We start from the raw sequence: 27,278 nt of genomic DNA on the forward strand, positions 1-27,278 counted from the left end.
CCGACTTGGTTACGAGAATTTGATCTGCAGCATGTTTACAGTTAAATCATAGAATTATTCCATGACATAAATTAATTAGTCAAAGCTTTTCTACACAAACTAGGGATCTGGGTTACTATTGTGTCGTGACAATAATCATAACCGTCCACAATGCCCGTTTATCTTCGCAAGAACGTCGTGTACACTCCTCCGTCCATAGAAAACGTATCGGATGAAGATGAAGATGACTATATTCAAGATCCAGAACAAATACGTGATGTTTTGCCACAGCCTTATCGAATGATAAACAAAGTTATTAATGGCGTTCTTGACGATGTTTGGGAGGACGTGTCACAGAAAGAAAGTGCTCGATTTGCAGAGCAGAGCAAGATCAGACCACCGAAATATGATTGTGCAGTTGAAATTCAGAATCAGGTGATATATTTGTCTGTAAATTATATTCCTTTTTTCATTTAGTGTAAGTATTCCGCCCTTATCTCCCGTCAAAAAATATATATAATAAAAAGAATTGACTGGCAATGCATACATATATAACTTTTGGAGGGGGGATATGGGCGAAAGGCTTTCCCAAATTTGGATGACTCCAAGACAAATCTAAATGATCCATACACTAATTTTTAGGACCCCGGACACAAAACGAATAGTGTTCAATAGAAATCTTGTTTCATCAAGTAACGGTAGAACTGATACCTTTTGTACAGAAGCGGTTGGGAGTACTAAATAGATTTTCCGGAATTTAGCCAGTTTTACAATGAAATTCATGGTCACCACAGCTTCTACAGTGTCAAATATCATTTTTAGGTCATTGCTACAGATAACAATAAAAGCAAATAATGTTTAAAACAATACCAAACCAATTAGTCTAGCTTCACATACATTACTGTATATAAGGGTGATTTATAATGTCAAGTTAATTCCAAATTTGATATGAGGAAAGCATACACTGTGCAAGAAAAGTTAGCTGTAGTAGAGAAATTAAGAGCTGGTGCTTTACAGGCCAGTGTGAGCCTAGTGGTTAAAGCGTTCGCTCGTCACGCCAAAGACCCGGGTTGATTCCCGACATTGGTACAACGTGTGAAGCCCATTTTTGGTGTCCTCGCCTTGATATTGCTGGAATATTGCTAAAAGCAGTGTAAAATCAAACTCACTCACTCAAAGAACCCCCTCCAACATGTGAATCATACTTAGAATTGCTGCTTGTATATATTTGACCAAACCATATACAAGATATGGCAAATATTGGAACCAATGATGAAAATGACATGTTACTTACCATTTATGGTTGTCTGTTTCAGACACAAGCAACATCTTTGGCAGATAGTGGTGATGGCAGATATATTTTCATTGGTCTGCCAAATGGATTATCAGTAATGGATGCATCTACACAGAAACCAATCACAATATGGGAAGAGGACAATATGGAGATTGTCAATATCAGATCACATGTCATGGGTGTCCAGACCTATCTCATAGTCACCCTTGACGATATGGGTAAAAACTAAATTTTATATGTATGATACATCAATTTGCGATTTAAGTAGATTATTGTAAATATGAATGAAGTAGCAAGCTGATTAACAGTTTTTTAATTTTGAATATCATTTGATATAGTAAAGAAGAAATAGTTTACTTTTTACAATTTTTGCAAAGCCATTACTTATTTTTTATAAAAGTAAATTCATTGTACTGATATATCTAGGACGTTAAGTTAAGAATGTCAAATGTTATTATGCTTAAAAAAATAAAAGAATTGGTTCTCAGACAATGACTTTTGAAAATATAGTGCGGGTGGGTGGTGTGTTTTTTTGTGTGTTTTTTTTGCTTGTTCAAACTAGTATGTAACAAAATAAACAATTGTGTACCATCAACCTGGGAAAGGGCCTCTCTACATAAACAAGTAATACAAACTTTTATTGCCCCAATGAGCATAACATGAAATGTGCAGTAACGCAGTGCGCATGTAAAGGGAAGTAACTGCATGCTATATTGGATCACATTGTTTTTAAATATTAGGATTTTTGGATTTAAAAAAAAATGGAAATAAAAACGAAACGTGCGACAGACTTTATGATGATGCAGGGGGTGCCTGAGAACCAAGACTATTATTTTTTTTAGCCTCAAGTTTGTAAAACTAGAAGGAGCTGAAATATTATTTGACTACTTTTCTGTCTACAGGAACTGGAAGATTATTTGCCTTTGCATTTGATTGTCTTTTCTTGCTGAAAGTTCTGAATGAACAGGTAAGGCTGCATTGTTTCATTGGTTTACAGAGGATTGTGGGAACTGCCTGGTCAGTAGGCAAAACAGGTGGAAAAAATCCAAGCAAAATTTTTCAGCTTTTGTTTTTAGTTTTTCAAAAATCTTTGCCAAAGGGACAGTGTTTGTTGAGCAGGTCTTATTGGACTTGCTATTAAACATGTTTTGTGCACAATTTGAGACAAGTTGTTTTTGTTGAACACAGAATAGAGATAATAGAGCTTTTCAGGTTTGATCTTTTTTTTTCTTGAGCCAGTTTTTGCAAAAAAAATATTGCCAAAATGAACATGCATTGTTTTCATCTTGCTAAGATCTTGCTAACAGTTTAAACAGTTCTAAGCACATACAGTATTTTTCTTTGTGAAACTTGAACCAGGAAATGGCTGGCTGTATCAATATTATTGTTAACCTTGTTGTATTTGACAAAGACAATGTTTACATTTCATTAAATACTGCATTGTTGGCAGTCTGCTGACTTTGTTTTAATATTTTATGGAATATTTTTAGTAATTTTTCATTGAAAGAGATTTTGCGTCCTTTTCATTCCCAGGACAGTGGAGTGAAAAATTTGGTCAGCAAATGTGAATCTTCCAACGAAGGAGACTACATGGGACTAATGTTAGAAAGTAAGTGATTGCCATCATGTTTATATACAGGACACCATGAAGATTCTAGGTGCTCATCAACCCATACTACTCATACAAGTTATCCCTTCCAAACAACTTAATGGATTACAGTCCGTTTGACTCCAAATGAGAACTCAAAATCGGGAATACTCCATTAAATGTCAGTACAGGCAATGAATACCATGTACACAACACTATCTGCTGTTTTGCCATTGCACATGCTACACAGTACAGCAATGAATACCATGTACACAACAATATCTGCTGTTTTGCCATTGCACATGCTACACAGTACAGCAATGAATACCATGTACACAACACTATCTGCTGTTTTGCCATTGCACATGCTACACAGTACAGCAATGAATACCATGTACACAACACTATCTGCTGTTTTGCCTTTGCACATGCTACACAACAGTACAGGCAATGAATACCATGTACACAACACTATCTGCTGTTTTGCATTTGCACATGCTACACAGTACAGCAATGAATACCATGTACACAACACTATCTGCTGTTTTGCCATTGCACATGCTACACAGTACAGGCAATGACAGCACAAGAGGGGTCATCCCATGATAATATTAATCGCAATCATGTCTCATTGTTCTCATTTGGAGCCAACCGGACTGCCGGTGGTCAGACTTGGCTTGTCAGTGTATTCTACCCAATACGTGGCATCAACCTGATCATTAAGAGGCCTCGGTCTTATAGCTGGAATATAGCTGAGTGTGGCATCAACCTGATCATTAAGAGGCCTCGGTCTTATAGCTGGAATATAGCTGAGTGTGGCATCAACCTGATCATTAAGAGGCCTCTGTCTTATAGCTGGAATATAGCTGAGTCTGGCATTAACCTGATCATTTAGAGGCCTCGGTCTTATAGCTGGAATATAGCTGAGTGTGGCATCAACCTGATCATTAAGAGGCCTCTGTCTTATAGCTGGAATATAGCTGAGTGTGGCATTAAACAACAAACAAGCATATAAAAGATATACAAACATTCAAGAACCCATGAACATGAACAATCAATTCCTTACTTCATGCAGTGTTTTGTTACAAATATAAGATAACCTAATTTTGGTAGAAATTACTCATCCTCACAACTTTCCAATAGTTAGTGATGTGAAACAGTAGCCATACTGAACCCTGGATATAGCTCATCTGCAGACAGTGTATCGAAACAAATTCATTTAAGTCATATTCAATGTTCTAAAGGTAGCATGAAAGTCGAGAGGTCCTTGTTTTTGCCTTTATGCTTGAAGTTAAAAATTTGGTAGTTCCCAGATTCCAATACTATTGGAACAAGTCTCAAGAACCCCAGGACCTCCCTTAATTACGAACACTATTATGTTTTTAATGACAATTATTCTTGTTACTGTAGACACGAGTACAAAGGAGATATGGTTGGAGATTCACAAGCTACCACGAGATGCTTGGCTACGGGAACTTGAGGCTATCCAGGCACAGATTACCCCCAAACAGAATCCACAGGTACAGTACGACCAGATGGTGGACAATTCCTTCATTTAAGTCTCTGTCAAAATCTTTTCAGTCTTCAAATCCAAACTGGTCTATTGTGTTTTGATACTTCGTACTCTTTTCATGAAGTGTAATAGCTTGGGAAACATATACTAAAACTATGCTTTGGGAAAGAGGTTAATGGTATTGAGAGTGATTTTTTTCCAAATGAGGAAAGTTAGAAAAATGAAATCTCATGACCCGTGAACAGGCTAGAGTGTATTTTTGCCTAATGCTAATTTGCATACGAGACTGATGGTTATGCTGGAGGCATAGCTTGAAGAATGATTAAGGCCCTGAAAAGTATGGCTTTTGATGATAATGATATTTGAAACAAAATATTCATATCATTGTCAAAATAAATTTGACATGTTTTGCATGCTGTTATAGACATATTGACCAAGCCATCTACAAGTCTACATGGTGATAAAATCCCCTTCAAACATTTCTGAAAGCCTTCAGGATACATTTAATGTTAGCCAACCATGTTCAATATACAGATGGTGTATTGGGCTAGTGTTAACGACTATCCTTGGCATGACCTTTATATTCACAAGGCTTATTTAGGCTTTTATATGCACAGTGATAAAGTTATAGATGAAGATCATCATGCACAACTCTTTCATTACTTTATTCAGTAATTTGGATGTTTATGTTTATGAAACTTGACACACTTGTTATTCCCAATCAGATGACTAGATGTGGAAGACTGCTGAATTTGAATGAATGAAAGATGGTTTTCAGAGTTATGGCCCTTGTATACTCTCCCTGAAACTGAAATAAATATTTTTATCAAGACGCAAGGGACATTTTAATCACAATGAACTCTGAACATCCCTGATATAATGCTGAAAGTTATTATCAATACATTTACAAAAAAACTTTGGAAATGACATAATGTCAGTTTAAACATGCTCAATGGTTTCAGCCTCCTCAACTTGGCCTTACATTTCAGATCCACATCTGGAAGTTATTTGTTGTTTTATGTCTGGGGGCTGGGGGGAGAGAAATGACACTTCATTCTTTCACATCTCATCATGTAGCTGTTGATGAAAATAAGATTAGGATGAAAAAAAAGAGCGGCATTTTATTGTTCTTACTGTATGCTGTTAAAAATAACTCCTTTGTCTCAGCACTCACCTAAATAGTAATATATAGGTACACTGTTTAACAAAGGAAATTTCTACACATCCAAAATATCTTTAACACAAGCTGATTGTTTTGGGGAGTAGATAAGTGCCTAATACCTTTCCAGATTTGATTTTTACCTTAGACGTTTGTTTAAATAGCCTGTTGAGTTACGTGTTTTTCCTTTTTGTCGTTGCATCAAAACAAGAGTTCATCCTGAGCTATGGTCAGTGTTTGCAAAGTCATCCAAGCAATTATTCCTTCAAGCTAGGTAGTTAGAATATCTGGATGGATAGACTTTAAATTTTACAGGAGGAATCATCTGGTGAGGCCCAGAATACTGAAAGTCATGGTACTGAAGGGGAGACAACTCAGGTAGGCTGTGACCCTGGTAGTTGAGTGAGCTCGAGCTTCTCTGTGTGGCTGGTGTAGTGGACCTGTGTACTGGCCCTGTACAGTATATCTATTGACTATGCAGACTAACATGGTGGATTGTACATGTCTTGGATATAAGGTGTTTTCTCACGGGAAAGTTGAATAAATACATACTTTTTCGTGATTATGTAACCAATGACTTAACTTATGATATTCTGTAATTGAAGTTAAACGAAACAGTTTGAAATGTAAGGATAATATGATTCTTCTTTTTTTTGTGAATCTCAGAATTGTTTCTACAAGTTGGCAGCTTGATAAACTTAGTTGAAATAAAGATTTCATGGAAAAAATGAATTCACACATGCATTTTGTACTTATAATGTCAGCCCCATGGTGATTCTATGCTGTTCATATAAGTGAACTAAATGGATTGATAGCGTGTTATCGTACCCTGTCAGTTCCAGACATTTGCTCACTGGTTTGATCCAGGCTTGATAACTTACAGGCCATCAGCTAAAAGCTGGTACATTGAGTGTGATGTTAAACAACAAGCAACATTCTTTTTACCTTGTATGTCTCTACCATGCCATAAATTACAAAGAATATGATGCAGATAACTGTTACTTTTACAAAGTAAAATGAGGGACCTATTTGTCTTATTTGAATCATTGGCAATACAGTAAGGTTGTTGGAGAGACAGACCAAGGAGAGAAGCATCCAGTCAGATAGACATAGTTGGTCTCCCTGACCCTTGAGAATACATTAGGAAATGAATCCAGGTCAAGTCTAGAATGTTTTTGCAAGTCTAGATTGTATAAGCTCTTGGTATTGTCCTGGACTTCTTTTGGATTTTATTTTTTATTATGCAGATATACATTTTTGAAATAGATAACTTTTTTTCTGAGACTAAATGTTTGAGACGGTCACACAATGTCAACATTGCCTGCTTCATTATGGAAATTTAATCACATGTTTAAGGTAATGACATTGTCTTTTATATACTTTCAAGTCTGAAAATATTGTTTTGTTTTGGATCAGTCTTGGAAAAATAAGAAAGTGAAAAAAGCAAGTATTTATTTTCATTGACCGAGTTTAGTTTAGTATCCTTTCATTTTTTATAAAGCCATTTTCATGGCTAACCTTTTTCTTACATTATTATATATCTGGTAGATCAAATTTCATATGTAGATCCAGAGTTTTTGCTTAGCAAATATTTACAATGAAATAATATCATTTGACTGTGTGCCTCTTTTATTCGTTGACATCATACTTATGTCTATTTATCAAACATCACTTTCTTATGCTTGCTAAAATTATATAGTCAGATAGAACACTGAGTGTTTTTGCATTGCTTTACCATAGAGATTAGAGTCATGTGCATTTCAAACAATCAACATGTGTATGTAATAATATTGGCGATTGTTTCTTCAATTTTAGTGTTTAAATCAGTGTACATGTATTCCCAAATTTGATTAAAATGGGATCTTTGTTCTTGGAACTGCTAAACAAAGATCTGAGGACATCACATTATGAGTCTTCCATAGCCCATGGTAAGTAGAGCCAGGACATCTAGGACATCTATTAGACATTCCACAATGTTCTTTTATTCAGTTTTCAAAGTTTAATCAAGAACTTTGTCAAAATATTTTTCAAAGAGTAGTCTGGAAAGAAAGTTGCCAGTTTAAAACTAGTGCTGTACAGCTTATAAAAAGAGCTGCTTTCTGATTGGCTAATGTTGACATCTTGTTAGGCATTTCATTGGTCGGTCAAATTTCGTGAAATGTTGTTCTTATGTGACCTGTAATGCGATATCCTCAGATCGTTGTTAAGGGTAGCGGCAACTACAGTCTGAATTTAATTTAAGATTGGTATTTTCAATAGTGGTGTTCTGATTAATCTTAGATTTAACTTAGGATTATGTCTGGATTTCTAATGATCTATCAGGTTTGTACATACTAGATAGTTTAGATCTGATCTTTGTCTCAATATGTAGTTGCTTCTACATAGTAGTATCACCAGGGAGTGGAGAATGAAAATTACGAGTGCACACTGATTCAGTGACCCAGTGTAGTAATTGTGTTGCGCTATGAGCATTCCAACGCTCATGGAATTTGGCACTGTCGCAAATTACTTGTTATTATCATCATTATAATTACATAGTGACCAATAGTTGCAATGATTGTTGTGTGAACTTTTGTGATGGTCAGTTTAGACTCTATATACATCATCGCAGATACTTCCAACACTCATACCAAGGATGATATGAATAATTTCTTAACTATTTGTTTTTAAGCTAATTAAGCAGGTACATGAGAAATCACGCTCTAGCAGTGCATCATCGGGAAAATCGTCAGCATCATCTGTAAGATATATGTTTATTTTGACATTACAGTATTTATTTTGTTTTGCATGACAATGTGGGTATTTCTGAATCTCATTTGTTTGAAACAGATCGTGTCTCCAGACAGTGTTATAGTTGCTTCAGTTGACATAATTCCACAGTCTTTTATTAGCTGTATCACATCTAGTCATTAACAAATACCTTTTTTAGAATATGTGTTTAGAAGAATGTGTAGTACTAGTTACAATAAGAACTTGTTCTGTTTCATTGCTCTAGTTGAGTACATACTAACTCATTATTTATGTGAATTAAGATAATATTGTAAATGTGGATAATTTCTTATATGAAATATATTTGTTTCTTAAGTGATAAAAAATTGACGATTCCCATAAAAAAGATTGATTTTAAAATATATTTTTTTCTTTTCAATTTTATAAAAAAATATCTGCTTTCTTCTTTTAGGATAGACAGAGAAAGAAAAAAGTAAGACATGTTTCTGTTGACTTTAGTTTTTGGTTAGAGGTTGAATATTTTTATTCTTGCTTTTTGTCAAATACGTACTTGGAAATGGTTTGGGATGATGTCTCATCTTCCAGGAGCTATAACTTGATGGGACCTGCATCTTGAAGGTGCATGATCATGATGATCAGAGTGTACTTGGAACTATATCTGAAAAAACTTGCAATAGGACCTCGGCTTGTCATTTGTGGCAACTGACTAGGTCAGGAGGTTTAAAACTGGTTGATTGCATGTCATCATATCCTGATGTCATCATATCCTGATGGCTTGTCACAATTATCTTAATAATACTGGTAATCACTGGTTTGCCTTGGTCAGACTTGATTATTTACAGATCACTGTCATATAAATGGAATATTGCTCATTGCATCATTAATAAAAAATGAAACACATTTACATGTTCCTAGCTGTTTTGTGATCCATTCCAGTTTAATCTATTGCTCTTTTATTATAACAACCCCCCCCCGCCAAAAAAAATAAATAAAAAAAATATAAAAAAATAATAAAAATACAAAACGAAAACAACCCCCCCCCCCCCCCCCAAAAAAAAAAAACCCATAAAAAAAACCCAAACCAACAACAAACAAACATTGTAATCCATGTCATATTTTGGTATTTATTACCAAATAGAACTCAAATTTTGATTTACTTAAAACTATCTGATCATGTGCCTTCAGAATCTGTGGCTGAGTGGTACATGTTTGGTAGAGGTTGAAATAGATGTCTTCTTTCTGTTTCTGATTTCCTTTCTTAGAAGTTGATCTACCTTGGATGCAGTTGTAGTTGTAGTTGTGATAAGTTCTCTCATGCAGTTGTGTTACATTTTGACAATGTGTTTCTTTAGCTGGGTGGTTATGCTGGTACAAAAATGTCTTCAGTGGAATCTTTCATTCAGTAATGAACAGACTATTAGTATTTGATGCAATTCTTCAATTAAGGGCCCTTGAGGTTTGCTGCCGTAGACTTTGACCCTTTGGATCCCTAAATCTTCCATTTTAACATGAGCATTATGACATGGACCCTCATGGTTAAAGTGGAACACTTAGGTGACAGAGGATCTCCAGTAACAGTGACAGGTACTACATTTCAAATTTCAGCGCTCAGACTCCAGGAAGGGGCGTGGCAAAGTAAGATGAAGCACTAGCTGCCCAATGTGATTCTGCTATTCAGCTGCTAGTAGCGGTCATAATTACTGCTCACATAGGCTCTAGTGCCATGATATTGCATGCACATGTAGAAAGCAGCATGCATGTATAGAGTTGCATGCATACATTGAGAATTGCATGCATATATGCATAAACTATAACTGTTTTCATTTCAGGAGTTTTTATTTAGACAATGCATGGAGTTTGCTTATTAGATGTTGACCATTTCTTGTTTTATGTCCTATAGTAATGTTGTTAATGATTATATTTCTTATCTTTGTTCTTGCAGATGTTTTTCTTCATAGAGTTTCACCCTAGGCTTGCTATAGTGCATGGCATAGTGAAGGGGTAGGGGGTAACTTTTGTACAATGAGTAGCCTTATGGGAATTAAGATAACAACTGGTCCCCTGGAACCTATTATGGTTGTATGAGGCAACCAAATGGATCTGGTGGTCAGACTCAGTGACTTGGTTGATTGTGTGTCATCATACCCTCCTGTCATGGATGCTGCTCATAATATCAATCACCAGATTGTCAGATCTATTATTTACAGGTCGCCGTCATATAGCTAGAATATTGCTGAGTGTGGCATATAAAAAATGAAATAACATCAACAAAAATTGAGTAAATAAGCTTGTGCTGGTTATTTCCCAGTTTCATCAAGTAACACCAGCACCTGTATTTTTTTTAACTTATTCTGCTTCTAGTTTAGAAAACAAATAATTATGCTTATGACATTTTCAGATAACAAAATTAAATAAATGTCTATGACACTAATGATATGTTTATTTTTATCTATTATTGCAATAGCTGAAGATGTGTCCTTTAAGGTGACAAAAACTTTCATTTATTATACAGTTATACCAAGGTTCCGTCCTTCAGTCCGTCCGAAAACGTTGTCCGCGTGATTTCTCTTAAACTATTCAGTGGATTCATCTCAAACTTAGTACATATAATCTGTGTCATATGGAGGGGTGCAGTCAAAAGAAAAAAATTGTTTTTATTAATTTTCCATTTTTTTTATGAATTAATTTTCTATTATTTAATTTGAAACTACTGACACAGGGGGTATTAGTGAGCCACGCTCACTTTTGCCCTTGTTAATGACTGTTATTGACTGTTTGCCAAATAGCCCCTGAACACAAACCCATCTCTTAACTCCTACAGGGATTCTAGGACAGAATGGTTTCTTATTACCACATGTTTGTTGTAAGTGTGTACCAAAACGAGGATTGGATGGTCACCTTATATATGACTTGGCTGATAGCAGTCTGTAAAATAAGCACCTGCCCAGTAAAACTGTAGATGCTTTTTTCTGTTGTTCTATCTAGTGAGGTTTAATATTGTTATTCAGCTGTCAAATATAAGAGTTCAAATTGGGCATTTCCTGCCAAAATGGTCAGTAGATTTTAATTGTCTGATTTCTGATTTCAGGGATGTACTGTAACTTTTGTGGTGCTTGTTAAGATTAGTAGTGGGATGATACACTGATGCATTGGTGGATCGCGATCTTTTACTTCTCGATACAAGTATCGATTAGAACTGCACACTAAGAAAAAGTATTGATTCTTACCTTAAAGGTATTCTTTAATAAATGATGCACCAAACACTAATTACATGTGAAAATGTAAATATTTTCATCCACTGTGCCATACTTGACATTGCCAACTGTAAATTGTTAGTGTGCCAGGTATTTAGCAATATGTCTATGAAAAAGCATCTACCCGAGGCAAGAGAGTTAACTGACTACAAAAGTCCAGTTTCCACCCTCACCGAACTAGGCTAGAATTCCTGGCCTTGATTGCAGTGCCATCAGTGGCTATTACGAGTTATGTCCCTTCTATGCCTCTCCCATGGACCAATCAGATTCCACCTCTCGTGTTACTTGCATTTGCTTCAAACAAAATGGCAGCGCCCAGTCAAGACAATCTGATCGATAATCAAGATCTATGTTGTGATAAAACGGGTCTTACATCAAAAAGTGCATCAAATCACATGAGCACCTTGATTAAAAACATGAAAAGATTAGGAAAATATCTGTTGACAACGTGTTAGCGGTGCACATGCTTTGCAAATCCTGCAATCGACCAAAATCTGCATGACAGTTTATGAACCGGATTTCGATTTCGTTGCGTGATTTTGATTGGACTATGCAAAGACTTGTTAGTCAAGCCAAAATGTAACTCCATAATACCAGCCTAGTTCAGCAAGGGTGGAAACTGGACTTTTAAAGTCAGTTAACTCTCTTGCCCCGGGAAGATGATGAAATAGATGACTTATGCACCACCGATAAGAGCACATGCAAGTATCGTTATAAGATCGCCAGCAAGGTTTCGTGATACGTATCGAATAACACAGTTGGTGTATTGGGTACTTGGGTCGGGTAGGTTGTGAGAAGGACCCGTGTACCCACAGGACTACCTGGACCCATGGTTAGTCACACTATATTCTGTTTAATGATAAAAAATTAACTAGAACTCCATGGTTACACTACAAGACACTAATGAATGCACTTCTTTCTGACTATGCACCCATTCCTTCAGACTTTTATGTGTCTGAATAAAGATAAACCTTCTGTGAACCTCAGTGTATGCATGACCAGATGGTTTAGTTTACACGTGTATATCTGAATACATTTTGCCAGGGCTACGGTCAAACTAGTCCCAATCAGACATTTTGTACCCATCTCTTGAGACCTACAGCAGGTACCCAGGTAGGGTCGGGTAATAGGGGGTCAGTACCTGGGTAGGGTCGGGTAATAGGGGATGGGAACCCGGATAGTAAATTTGGACTTGTCCCAACCCTACTGGGATGTGCATCAGCATTCACTCACTGAATCCTGGAAGAAAGTTCAGTGCAGCACTGCTTGAAGTGTTCATTCATTAGACCCAGACACTAGTGAGTATTTGTGAACAGTCTCGAATCCTGGTTCCAGGGAACTTCTAGCATCAGTGTACAGGTGTATACTATCACAATTGTTATTCTTCCAGGATCGAAGTGGTTCCCCCAAGCCTTCCACTCCACCCCTCATGACTGGTAACCCTGGAGACAAGGCGTCATACAAGTTCACCGCACCCAACATGGTGCTCAAAGTTAAACCACCTACACCCCTCGCAGGTTAGACACAAATTTGTATAAGTTTGGTATTGTTTTTTAAATGAATAGTGCCATTTCTCATATCTTTGTTCTAAGAGACGGATTACTTATTACAGGGGGGACGCGCCAGAGGAAATCAGGGGAGAGTCATCAAAAAGCTTGACCATCTCCCTGGGAGAGTGAAAATTAAATGACAATTAGTTCTTTTTGATAGTTGACATTATTTTATCATGGTTTTCGCAAAGTTTATTTTCTTAATGAGAAAAATATTCTATAAGGTGTGAGGGTCATTGGTAAAAAGGACAGAAACTGGGATGGCGCTGCAGAAAATGGGAAAAAACATTGGAGGGGGTCAGAAATAATATAAAATCTCTACACAAACAAGCATATCCCCCCCAAGGTCATTCTCCTCTTTTAAAAAAGATTGATACTTTATCAATGATGCTTTATTTCATAATTTAATTTTTTTAATTTAAATCGTGCCCTTAAGAAATCTAAAATATGCATATCCTCAAAATTGTCTGACCTAGGGGGTATTTGACCTGGGTGGAATGGGACGGGATGAATAGGACTAGACCCATGGAATTATGGGTTCGAATCCCAGTTCACCCTGATTATGTGTCTATGTTTTAAGTACCTAAACATTGCTTGTGGGTTTCATCAAAGTTGTAAATGTCTAAAACTGGCATCACTTCAGGTTTTCCTCCCACATCAAGCTGACACACTGTGATATAACTGATATAATTCCCTTAAGGGCAACTAACTTCAACTGTTGTCTTCCACAGCTAACACCTCATCTTCCATATACTCTGCATGTCAGAAGATTGACTCAGGGGAGGTAATCGGTACCGGACAGAGCCACCTCCTCACTGCCAACCATCTTGAGGGTCGGGACACCATGTTTGACCACCTGCATGGAAACCTAATGAAATATCTCCCTAAAGATAAAACTGAGGAGGAGATAGTTATGTGAGCCTTTTGTAGTTCAGATAACATACCGAATGAAACAGTTTCTAATACTTCAGATTCATCATGTAAACAACCTGTGAAGATACGGGGAAGAATAGGTCTTCAGCAAACCCTGCTTGCCGTAAAAGGTGACCATGCTTGTCGTAAGAGGCGGCTAACGGTATCGGTGGTCAGGCTGTCTGACTTGGTTGATGCATGTCATCGTATCCCAATTGCAGGGATCGATGCTCCTGATGTCAATTACTGGATTGTCTGGTCCAGACTTGATTATTTAGAGACCGCCGTCATATAGCTGGAATAGTCCTGGGTGCAATGTTAAACAACAAACAAACAAACAAACATCATGTAAACTTTGGCCTGAAAACTGACTATTATATCCATGTAATTATCTGATTTTACTCAGTTTGGCCATAACTTATGATTTCATGTGTTTGAAACAACATTGTGGCGAACAAATATTTTAAGTAATGGAAAATACCAAATAATATTTTAAGTAATGGAAAATACCAAATTTTAGTCCAATTAGTTTCACTGCGTTGATGTTAGATACATTTGAACTTTAACATATGGCTGAGTATACATTTAGTATCCAAAACAACAGAGTCCTGTTTCACAGAGTTGGGTAGCCTAGTGGTTAAGCGTTCGCTTATTACACCTAAAGACAGGTTCAATTTACTACATACAATATCTAAAGCCCATTTCTTGTGTCGCTGCCACCACATTGCTAAAATATTTCTAAAAGCAATGGAAAACACAAATCTCTCACTCACTATAATATATCTTAACCTGGACTTATGCTATTGCTACTTTGTGTTTCTGCACCCTGGAAATGTAATCTCCATAGAATCCATAGCTAAATGCCCATGAAGGATTTGAGCCAGTCCAAATATATCTGTATTTAACTATTTGATAACACCTGGGTAATATATGGAGAATTCTTCTTTGGTTTTCAAGAGCGCCAACTTTCCACTTCCTGAGTGCAGGAAGGATGGTTCCTCAAGGCTTGGAGCTGCCCTCTCAAGCAGGTACTGGCATATTGCCTGAGTCGCAGTAGTGGTCATACTGTGTTTAGTATTAGGGTATCATTTAGGACCATCATATGAGGAAGCACTCAAATACATGTCTTTAGTTGAATACAAGAATGTAAGAACAAAACCGTAATTTGGTGACTTGAATAATGACATCCTTATTTGTTCACTTTCTTGATGATGTTTTTTTGGTTGAGGAATAATCTAAAAAATCGTAAATTTCTGTATTTCTTTCTTCTACTTTTTGTAATACAGAACTGAGATCCCCCTATTCTAGACTAAGAAATACAGACTGTTTAAATTACACTTACTGTAATGTCTGGACATGTTCTTTGCAGGGCTACCTACCACTGTTGCTGTGTGGTGGACTGGGGGCTCCCATGTGATGCACTACTCTCTGCTCAAGACAGCCAAAGGTAGGTGCACATGCCACCCAGGAGCTATACACATTCATGTGTGCTTGTTAGGAGAAGTGCTATAAAGCTAATACCGTATTCGACGTAATAAGCGCCCACAGCGATATTTGCTAATATATTGGCTAGTGAACAATCCCAATTGGCACCCCTTCCGATTGATCAATGTACACAAGACTTATTTATTCGGGTATAATGCGCACTCGTGTGCTATATGCACCCTTAATTATTGGCAATTATATTCTGGAAAATTATATATGTCGTATATAAACATTTCAGGCTGTCAGCATAAACCACAAAATTTATCTTTCAACTCAGTTTTTTTTTCACTAAAATAATATTCTAATAAGAGCCCCCTATTTCTAATTTTGATAGTGCCCTGGGCTTTCGGAAGTTTTGAAATGATCTGGTACAAAATGAAGTGCATTGTGTATGCTATGTGTCATTGAGTTTATGGACACAGTGCATCAATACATCATGGCTTAAGAACACTATCTATTTAACAATTAGAACAGTTGGGACTTCTAGACAGTATTTGGCATATTAGGGTTATTTTCTACACCTTCGTGTAAATGCCATCAGTGTGGGGATTGCGGGTAAGACGAGGTCCCCAGGAACCTAAGCTTGTTTTAAGAGGCGAATAAATGGATCAGATGGTCATGCTCAGTGGTTGGTTGATTGTGTGTCATTGTATCCCAATTGCGTGGATTGATGATCTACATGTCAATCACTGGATTGTCTGGCCCTGACTCAATTATTTACAAACCACTGTCATAAAGCTGGAACGGGTGGCCCAGTCGTCTAAGGCGCCGCGATTTGCTGTGCAGAGTTGCGTCCCTTGGGCACGCCAGAAACCTATGATTGTGGGTTCGAATCCCGGTTCGCCCCGTTTATGTTTCTAGGTTTGTCAGCACCATACCCGTGCTCGTGGGTTTCACCGAAGTGGTAAACGTCTGAGACCTGCATCACTTCGGGCTTTCCTCCTACATTAAGCTGACACGCCGCGATATAACTGGAATATTGTTAAAAGCGGCGTTAAACCCAACTCACTCACTCACTCATAAAGCTGGAATATTCCTGAGTGAAGAGTTAAACAACAAGGAAACAAAATTAAGAATTGACAACATATTTGAGATGCTACTGAAAGATGTTTCCTGGCTACTGGAAGTTGTCCATCAGAGTGCTGTATTAGGTCATCCATATTAATATATGAGTTTCTCATCTCATCCTGCTTCAGAGGGAGTGTCTGGACAGTGCCTTTGCTTGAGAAGCAGCTGATAGTTGTCTGTTGTATAAGATGGGTATCAGTGAATTCGTTACATTTTTCAGATTTTGAGCACAAGCCTGATGTAGTATGGCCGTTCAGCTGCAGGATCCGCTGCACCACCGTGTCCTCCTGTACAGTTCTCCTGGCGGTCGGCCTGGAGGACGGCACTGTCGTCCTCTGGGACAGATACCTGGGTAAAACTTGCCACAGTGAAACGTTGTGAACTTCAAGTGCTTTTACCATCATATGTGTCAAGTTGAGCATTGTTCTGTATGAAAGTTAAAAACATTTTAGATTCATTTTTCTATATGACATTACAGCAAAGTGACAATACCGTAAAACTCTTTTTTTTAAAGCTGTGTATCAAAGTAATGGTGTAAGAGTTGTCAAAGATTCGCTCCTTAAAGCTCAACAAATAATGTTCATTGACACTACATATTTGTGCAAACATAGTTCTAGGGTGTATGGTTATAATGTTAAACTATTTCAACTAAATGATCCCTCATTCTTCATTAGACTTTACATTGCTTTTTGCCAATCATTGTCTTACTGGAATCTCACCATCAGCATTGTGTATCACTGTATCGTGGCACTGGAATGTTGCTCAGGCTACAAACAAGCTAATCTGGGTTCTGTTCGACAAAGTGATCTCAGCACAAAGGTGATCATAACTCCCATACTTTATATATAGGCTTAAGATTATCCTAACACTAAGATCGCTTTGTGGAACAGGGCCCTGATCCAGATTTATTTGTTCACATGCTGCTGTGACATAGCTGTAATATTGTTGACTGTACTGTAAAGAAACACTCGCTCCTATTCTCCATATAATCCTACACCTTTGACACAGAAACTAATGTTTGTCTAGGTATAGACAAAGGGGTGATCCGTATTTGTCAAGATGTGCCCATTGAGAGGTTGAAGTTCCTGGATCCAAGTATTTCACAACCGACCAGTCAGGGTTATCCCCCTTACAGGAAGAAGAGCGACATCTGTCTGCTGATCCAGGGTCGGAATGGGGCAGAGTATATCTACAACACAGAGGATGGACCACAGACAAGGCCTATCTGCCTTGCAGGAGTGTGAGTAGTGGATTGTTCATCAGATTGGTCAAAAGAGAACGTACAAGAAACAAATGTTTCATATGTTATGCACAATTTCCTTTTAGGGGTGAAATAATTATATATCCCATCTTGAAGGTAGACTGATTTAAAAACAATAAATATAATAAGTAGGGCTGGGACGAGTCCAAATTTACTACCCGGGTACCCAAACGCCTATTACCCGACGCTACCCCGGTACCTGCTGTAGGTCTCAATAGATGGGTACAAAATGTCTGATTGTGACTAGTTTTACCATATCCCTATCAAAATGCACTTAGATACACATTTAGAATGATCTGGTCATGCCTACACTGAAGTTGACCGAACATTATCTTTATTAAAACATATGAATATATATGGAGGAAAGAGTGCATAGTCAGAAAGAAATGTGAACATTAGTGACTTGTAGTGTAACCATGGAGATCTTTATTTTTGTCTTTGAACAGTATAACGTGACAAACCACAGGTCCAGCTAGTCCTGCGGGTACCCGGGTCCTATACTCAGTACCCACCCGACCCGAGTACCCGAGTTACCTGTCTCAGAAAGAAAGGTAACTTCATACATTGATGTTTGGCTACAGTAGAAGCCTTACCTCGAGTATGGAAGTGACATAATTGACAGCTGTTCCTGCAATGGAAATATTAAATATCAATGGTTTGAGGGATATTGTTATGGCAAGAACTTTAATGTTGGGCGAATATCATTTACCCGTTCTTTCTCTTATACTTCAGGCCTGACAAGGATGAGGAGAAGGAGACTATTCTTGACACGATGCCTGATGTACCGGAACTGGTCAGACATATTTCGTTATCAGATAAAAGTATCCTGCAGAATTTTTGTTTGAAAAACATGTCTTATCTGTTTTTCCTAAAAGATGTTCATATGACATACAATGTAGTAATGTGTCTATAATCCTGATGCCCATTTGGAGGGGACATGGGCTGGGACGAGTCCATATTTACTACCCGGGTACCTACCCACCAATTACCCGACCCTACCCGGGTATCCACTGTAGGTCTCAAGAGATAGGTCCAAAATGCTCGATTAGGAATACATGTATTAAACAATCGTATCATGCATACACTGAAGTTGTCTTAAGTTATATCTTTATTCAACCATATGAAAAGTCAGAAGGAATGGGTGCATAGTCAGAAAGAAATGCAAACATTAGTGACTTGTCGTGTAACCAAAGAGTTCTGGATAATTTTTGTCATTAAACAATATATCACGTGACTAACCACGGATGCGGGTAGTCCTGTGGGTACCCAGGTCCTACTCAGTACCAACTTGACCTGGGTACCCAAGTTACCAGTCCCAGCCCTACAGGGGATCACTTATCATTGTGAGTGAGTGAGTGGTTTTAAGCTCCAGCAATATCGCGGCAGCATACACCAGAAATGAGCTTCACACATTGTACCCACGAGGGGAAATTAAACCCGGGTTTTGGCTTGACGAGTGAACGCTTTAACCACTAGGCTACCCAACCACCTCTGGGTTACAATAGGTCCCCTATGCTAATCTCAAGAGGCAACTTAATGGATCAGGTGATCAGGCTCTGTGACTTTGTTGAGGATCTACACTCACACCATCTGCCAGAATTTCTGTAACTTTTCCAACACTGGGGTTATTACAAGGACCCATCGACTCTTTTGCTCAATTTCGAACAAAATTTATCATAGTTGTTCTTACTGTTGACATCTTCCCCGACAGCTCTTGGTGGTGCAACAGAACGGCTCCCTCTTGCTGAAGGATGTCGTCACTGGATCCAACCTGTGTCAGATGACCTTGCCCTCCACACACCAGCTGACCAACCCATGGGAACCAGTTCTTGCTTTTGGATCAGGAGGACAACTGTTGTATGTCAAAGGTCAGTTTGGGCTAATGAAATGTGTAATCTGAGGGACTGGAAGTGGAAGAATGTGTTTTGATGTGTTTATGGTGTCATTCAGAATAATGTAATGATATAATGATATAATGTCACACCACAAGACAAGGCTGCCTAAATTGTACCATTATTCTGTATTGTGATACAATATTTTTCTTTGTGGGAAAAATAAATGCTTTTTGCTGTTTAAAGCTCAGGTAACATGTATATGTCTTTACTTGGAAGAAGGTTTTTGTCTCTTTACCATGTTTACAAAAGGTTTGCAGTGGGCGAGACTACATATAACTTGTACCATACTTTTGATCAATTATTATTTTAGAAGTTAGTTCCATTAGTTTTGTATGATTTTTGTATCTGTATCCAGCCATTTTTTGTATTTGAAGTATTATCTTATATTACTTTATATCGCCCACACAGATCTGCTCAAAGGCTGAGCTAAGCCATCAAGTCTGTAGCCAATGACAGTAAAAATTCCCACTTTGAATTAAAAATTTCTAATTCCTCAGAATCCAATTCTGAAAAATGTCACAATTTTTTTCCAAATATACCTGCCATGGGCATTTTGCTAAAGAGATAAATCCCTGCCTATATATACTAAAAGTGTTTGACATGTAGTGTCTGGGGTTGTAAGGGTAGTGTCATTTTCATCATGTTACTCAAGCCTGAACTATCCTTCAGTCAGGATCCACTTGTAGATTTGGTACAACATTTAGTACATAGGGAGCAAGATTACACTTTCTTTTTTCTCCACACACATGACAGAACACTTTGTTTGTCCAGGTACAAAGATAGATATGGAAGAAGCCTCTGAGGTGGTTGAGGAGACTGAGATGGAGGAGATTCCTCCAGTCAGCATGTCGTCTCTGTTCATCTTCCAGCTGCGTTCCTTCCCCTCCCTTGACCCCTACTGGAAGCGGGAACGCGAGGCCGTCTCGTACCTGGTCCACACCACCCTGGAGCAGAGGCTGGACGCCCTCATGAAGGAGAGGTGAGTGAGTGAGTGAGAGATTAGGTGGGCGGGTGAGTGGATAGAGTGAGTGAGTGAGTGAGTGCCTGGTCCACACCACCCTGGAGCAGAGGCTGGACGCCCTCATGAAGGAGAGGTGAGTGAGTGAGTGAGTGAGTGAGTGAGTGCCTGGTCCACACCACCCTGGAGCAGAGGCTGGACGCACTCATGAAGGAGAGGTGAGTGAGTGGGTGGGTGGGTGAGTGAGTGAGTGAGAGATTAGGTGGGCGGGTGAGTGGATAGAGTGAGGAGTTAGAGTGAGTGAGTGAGTGAGTGCCTGGTCCACACCACCCTGGAGCAGAGGCTGGACGCACTCATGATGGAGAGATGAGTGAGTGAGTGAGTAAGTGTGGGTGGTTGAGTGGGTGGGTGGTTTGGTTGAGTGAGTGGGTGTTTGGTGGATGGGTGAGTGAGTGAGTTAGTGAGTGATAGAGTGATTGAGTGACTTGTCCACACCACCCTTGAGCAGAGGCTGTTGGCCCTCATGAAGGAGAGGTGAGTGAGTGAGTTGGTGGGTAAACAAAGTGAGTGAGTGAGTGGCTGGGTGGGTGTTTGGGTGGGTTAGTGATAGAGTGAGTGGGTGGGTGGGTGGGTAGACTGAGTGAATGAGTGAGTGTGTGGGTGGGTGTTTGGTTGAGTTAGTGAGTGAGTGATAGAGTGAGTGAGTGAGTGACTAGTTCACACCACCCTGGAGCAGAGGCTGTTGGCCCTCATGAAGGAGAGGTGAGTGAGTGGGTGAGTGGGTGGGTGGGTGGATGGGTGGGTGGGTAGACTGAGTGAGTGAGTGAGTGAGTGGGTGGGTGGGTGGTTGAGTGAGAAAAGGTATGGCCTTAACACATATATAATATTGACCATCTGACAAAAAATCACAGGCCATTGGAAGAATTGATGGGTGAATAATATACTGTTGAGAGGAAGCTAATGCTCAAACAGTGTTTTGGAATGGAAGTATTGGCTTCAAGACATGCAGGTAAATCACTGATCCCTGTGTCTCTAGACTGGCCCAGCAGGGTCTGCGTAAGATGAGGATGCAGTCGCGGTGGGGGATGTTGCGGCAGGAGCTGGATCTCATACAGCAGTCTCGGGATGTGGCCAAGAGGAGGGCGCTGTCCAGGGTACCGCTGGTAGGTGCAACTTCCTAACTTGAATCATTTAGTTGTATTAAACATTTCCCCTGGTAAATTATATAGTTACATGAACCATTTACCTGGGTAAATCATTGAGTTGTATGGACCATTTACCCTTGAAAAAAAAAAATGTTACATTGTGGACTTACCATTTGATATCCTCTGTGGGGATGGTGGTGGGAATTATAAATTTTTAAATAATTTTCTAATGGATGATGTCTTGAGGCAGTGACCACAAAATATTCTCTTTTCAAAAAAGATTCCATAACTCCCAAGAATATTAAATGGTCCGTCCCTTACAATAATCTACAAAGTATACTTTCATTGTGATGATACCGTATTCGCCGTAATAAGCTACCCGGGTGACTTATTGAAACTATTCAAAACGATTTAAATTTGAGATTGAGAAGTAGTGAACATAGTTCAAATGTTGATGAAACAGTGATTTTGACATAAAAGGTTGTATCTAGGTCAATGACTTGGACTCAAGAGAAATGTAATACGACAATGGCAAAAGTCAATAAGTCAAATAAACAAAAATGGCAGACGAACCATAACAACAAATCAATGCAATACAGTTTGTGATTGGATGAATATATACAATCTGGCCAATAAAATGTTGCGATAAGAAAAGTGCTTGACTTATCACTATAGCTCCTGATACAGAAAGTATGATGCAAAGACATGGTCTGCCCAGAATTTCAGTAATGAATTTTGATGTCTGTGCATTGTCTTGTTGTAAGATACTGTAATTGATACTGTCAACAGGACTAATCCTACTACTTACTTTTTAATTATGAAATTATGAAACATGTGATTCCTTAGCATTTCTGTCGGTCAAAAGTCCGGCTTCTTAAACAAACCATCGGTCAAACTGAAATTTTACCAGTCTGTGACTGGTGACCGATGTCCATCTGAAACTCTGTGAAACTGAAAATTTTCAATAGCAGTAATATGGCGAATATGGTATGTAGCATGGTTCCTATAGCGGCCATTGTGGTAGATGTTTTGGTAAAGAATTTAGGTTTGGAAGAGTGACGGCATTATAGTCATAGTTCTAACTTAGTTCCATGTTGTTTGGACTATATATATATGTACATTTAACAGATTTAGTGGAGATATCAGGCTTTCACTCAAAACAGTTAGGACTGAGAGCTTGAAGTAATTCTAGAGCCATGTTCATAAAAACAACATTGATGAGTCTCTGATCTGTAGCTACTACTATTTTGAAATACTGATAGGTTTTATTGGTAATAGAAACAGACTATCCTTCAGTTTCTGGTAACAGCTAAAATGCTCTATTTTTCTTTGAGATGAAATGTATTTTATTACAGCTTAACATGATAGTACTTTGTATTTCAGCGATAACTCTAGCTACCATCAGTCCGTGGTAAATCTAACCTGGTAGTCCGTAGTGCTTTAAGCTGTATCCATCGCCCAGGAAACACACTGCAGGAGAACATTGCTTGTCATTAAATCTACATTCTATTATGATATTACCCAACACCAAAACTTTGTTTTGAGTCCGGTTCATTTGATGAAAATAGATGTCCAATCAAATCATGTGTTTCATGATTGAATAAGCAGCGATATCACTCGACTGAACTTGCCTCGACTTTTGTGTGCTCTCTCACATACAACCAGGACATCTTGTAACAAAAAGAAAAAAGTCTTTTCCAGATAAAAGTTGATTTATAAGTCTTCTGATTTGATTATTCATGTGGAGGGCTAAATTGGACGAAGATGCAAGTTAGAATGTTTAGAACGAGGCATTTGGATTTGTTGTTAATTTCAAGGTTATGACTGAAAGTCAATGCTGAGTTAGTGATTACAGATATGGAGATTGTGACGTCCCTTCCCAAACAAAGCTGGTGGTAAACAGGTCCAGGATATATATCATAATAGATTGAAGATGCTGGATAATCACGGATAAGCATTTGTATGCCGTAAGGAAATCTTAATGATTGATATATTCAACGTATTTGGAAACATGTCTTTTAGATTTTTTGGTTCAGTAACACCAGGATATTCCAGCATAAAGCCTGTGTAATTTGGTTATAGATTTGCATCAACTTGTCCTCCCTGCTCTGTGTTTCTGTTCCTCCCCTCCTCAGTACATCTATATGGGGAAGCTTCTCAACCAAATACTCCTTATGCCAAGCTTTTGGGGATGTAACAGTTCTCGGCAGTATCGGCGTATTGCAACACTTTATGCATGACACAAATATTGTATTGTGGGGTAAAGAATTGATACAAAACAAGACATGTTTGTAATGTTATTGAACATTGTCAAATGAGATTAAATGCTGGAAATTTTTGTGGCACTGTGCATGGCTACTTTTCATGATCATAGTGATAAGTTTTTTTGTTCTCAGTTCCAAATTTGAAAAATAACATATGTTGGTTCCAATATAATTTCCTGAAATCAAATCCTCACTAGCACCTGTAAGTCGGAAAACATGTAATGTGTATCTCCAACTTACAGCACATAGGAATATTACAGCCCCATATATTTATACTCCTCTGCTAACAAATATTCCATTGTTTTTAAATGTTGTCCATAATATATTTATGAAATATAGTTTAGATGTTGTAAAACTCTGTGTTTCTTGTATGCTGATGCTAGCTTCTTTATGTGTAGTATCCTATATGTATAAGTTTATCTTTGTAGAAGTTTATCTGTCAAACGTCTGGACCTAGTTCATGGTCTCAATGCATGGTAACTGTTCTTGAATCCAGCATTAACCACAATGGATATGACATGCCAGGGGCTGTTCTGGGTCTCAAAGATTTGCCTCCTCTTTCAAACATATCATGTGGACCACAGTGTCAAAAAATTATCAAAATATTTATTATTGTAATCAAGCTGGAGGTACATATTACAGGAAGGTGAATCCCTCTCTTAAAAAAATCTGGGATCCCTCCCTCTACTTCCTGTAACTATTTATCAAGCAGCATGTCAATTTAAGTTATATGTTTGATTGCAAAGTTTGACCATACAAACATTAAATGTAAGTTCAGAGGCAGATAATTTTATTTTATAAATTGTCAGACAATCAATCCAGGCTTATGTGGTGACATCTCTTTTCTCCATTTTTATTATTTTTGAAATTTTTGCTGCACTGGTTTCAGGAGTTTCTTTCACTTTCTGAAACAAAATGATTGCTTTCATGTGGGCAGTGCCCGAGATCCAAGCCTAACATTGCTTGTATCATATTGCAGATTTACCAGGCCTGTAGTTACATGCACTATAGTGTCTTGTTTCAACTCTTAGAGGTGTTTATATATTTCTTGGTGAAGGTGCAGTCTCATTAAAATCAGATCTTCTTCTCCATTATGAGGCCACTCTGTGCTGCCCTCCAGTCACGTGATCTTTGTAATCAGCCAGTCAGGTGATCTTTGTAATCATCCAGTCAGCTGCGAGGCTTCTAAATTCTCAGTAAGATCGAGTAAAGATTTCAGAGCAACAATATCTTATTTATGTATCTTGAAAACAAACATAAATGGGCAGTTCCAAATGGAAATAATAAAGGCCATGCTTTCATATTGTTGTGTATACATGTAGTATATATATACCCTGTCATGTCTGAGCACCATGGCATTTTAACCCCAAAAGGACTACAATGTAAGGAATATTTGCTTCAAAATTTCGAAATCAGGGTGGTACAGAAACAAAGCTAAATTGTTTCAGAAAACTGACGTCTAATTGGTTCAAGAACCCACCCATTCTTCGTTTTGATTGGGTGGCATCATATCTTCATTCAGGTATTTCAGAGAAAAAGATCTGATTTGAATGAGATTTGGTGGAGGGGCTAGTTTTGGAGTTCATTAACTAAAGATCTCAGTTATCAGTAACTGGATCAAGATGAAAGTAGGTGATGTCATTAAAGTAAACTTTTGTATATTGTCTACTACATGTATTCTATTGTTGAAGACTTAATACCACAGGTCACTTCAACAATAAAATTAACTTTTGTATGTTTGAAGTGAAATATCTTGATTTGTACCTGAGATACCTGTGCACACAAGACCTTGACGACTGTCTGCAGTAAGGCCATGCTTTAGTTTTAAGCTTTCTTTATGGATCTGCTGACTAAATTTTGTTGAAATGAAAATTTAAAAAAAGGTTCATACTTTGCTCTTTTTTTTATCCTGCTGATAAGCTGAAAGCATAGAGCATTCAAAAAGAAAAAAATCTAAACAAAAACCAAAAGAAGTTGAGTCATAAAACATAGGAGTCAAAATAAAGTGTGCTGTTGTTCCTGAAATTGATTGAATGCATAGATGCAAAACAGTAGTCCCGCTAGATTCGTCAGGTTTGCATGGCTCAAGGCAACAGCTGTGTTGCAGACTCTCCTCCCACATTAAACCAGCTATATTTTTTTATACCAGCGGACCTGTAGTGGAGGAGAAACAAAACTGAAATTGAAATGAATTACTCCCCCCAACTACTGACAGGTATTTTCCTGTAAAACATCTGTAAAGCAAGTGAAAACAAATGTGTCCCAAGTGATTATGTGAGATCTACTGTGTCAGCTCATGTGTGACTTGATATTTGTTTTCCTTTTCAGAGTGCATCTACCTACAAATCCTCATCTTCCATCCTTCTCATATGAAACAGAAGACCTCTTGTAAAGGAGGGCCAGAAATCACACCCAACTATCCTTAGAGAACATGGTGTACTAAGTAAAGATAAGAACCAGTCCATCACATCACAGAGGAGGACATGATCTTATTATTCTGCCAGGGCCCTGTTCCACAAAAGTTATCTTAGCACTAAGATGATTCTAACTCCCATACTGTAAGATTGCCTTACACCAGTTCTAGTAGGGCTTAAGATGATTCTAACTCCCATACTGTAAGATTGCCTTACACCAGTTCTAGTAGGGCTTAAGATGATTCTAACTCCCATACTGTAAGATTGCCTTACACCAGTTCTAGTAGGGCTTAAGATGATTCTAACTCCCATACTGTAAGATTGCCTTACACCAGTTCTAGTAGGGCTTAAGATGATTCTAACTCCCATACTGTAAGATTGCCTTACACCAGTTCTAGTAGGGCTTAAGATGATTCTAGCTCCCATATTTTAACACAGACTTATGACAGACATTGTGCTAAGATCATTTTGTGAAAAGGGCTTCTAGTAAATGAAAGTCTGAAAGAAGTTAGGCCTCTCCAGAGCCCTGTTCCATCAAAAGAATGTAGTTCTCTGGCTGCCGCAACTCCCATCCATCCTGATTTTATGCCCATGCTGTGATATTGATGAAAAATATTCCAAATATTATCTTTGTTGTAAAATGTTTATTTGCGTTATATCAACTTTTATATTATTTATTTGACAGAATATTCTTGAGCATTGATAGCTTATATCACTGGCTGTACATTAAAGGTTAAACAGTGGTATTAGCCTAGAATGATGTTTTTGTACATTCATGTCAGTTATGATGATAAATATGATAAAGACTA

At 38.0% G+C, this 27,278-nt stretch overlaps 1 protein-coding gene across 7 annotated transcripts; it reads left to right on the top strand.

The window, feature by feature from the left end:
* Positions 1 to 27,278, top strand: LOC124131314 (WD repeat-containing protein 93-like). Of its 7 annotated transcripts, XM_046494510.2 has the most exons (21): positions 1 to 414; positions 1,296 to 1,491; positions 2,176 to 2,240; positions 2,807 to 2,882; positions 4,272 to 4,381; positions 5,849 to 5,911; positions 8,205 to 8,273; positions 8,715 to 8,735; positions 9,869 to 9,898; positions 12,908 to 13,034; positions 13,799 to 13,982; positions 14,937 to 15,007; positions 15,349 to 15,426; positions 16,753 to 16,884; positions 17,559 to 17,772; positions 18,526 to 18,586; positions 19,505 to 19,661; positions 20,460 to 20,667; positions 21,683 to 21,809; positions 23,175 to 23,202; positions 26,384 to 27,278. In XM_046494510.2, exons 1-20 carry the CDS (start codon positions 151 to 153, stop codon positions 23,178 to 23,180), a joined length of 2,259 nt encoding a protein of 752 aa, XP_046350466.2. In that variant the 5' UTR covers positions 1 to 150; the 3' UTR covers positions 23,181 to 23,202; positions 26,384 to 27,278. The 7 variants fall into 7 exon arrangements, with proteins under 7 accessions (XP_046350466.2, XP_046350464.2, XP_046350465.2 ...); XM_046494508.2 differs by lacking the exon at positions 23,175 to 23,202; XM_046494509.2 differs by lacking the exons at positions 9,869 to 9,898; positions 23,175 to 23,202.

The sequence above is a fragment of the Haliotis rufescens genome, unplaced genomic scaffold, assembly GCF_023055435.1.
Source record: "Haliotis rufescens isolate VD_foot unplaced genomic scaffold, xgHalRufe1.0.p SCAF_1, whole genome shotgun sequence".
In the NCBI taxonomy this organism is placed as follows: Eukaryota; Metazoa; Mollusca; class Gastropoda; order Lepetellida; family Haliotidae; genus Haliotis; species Haliotis rufescens.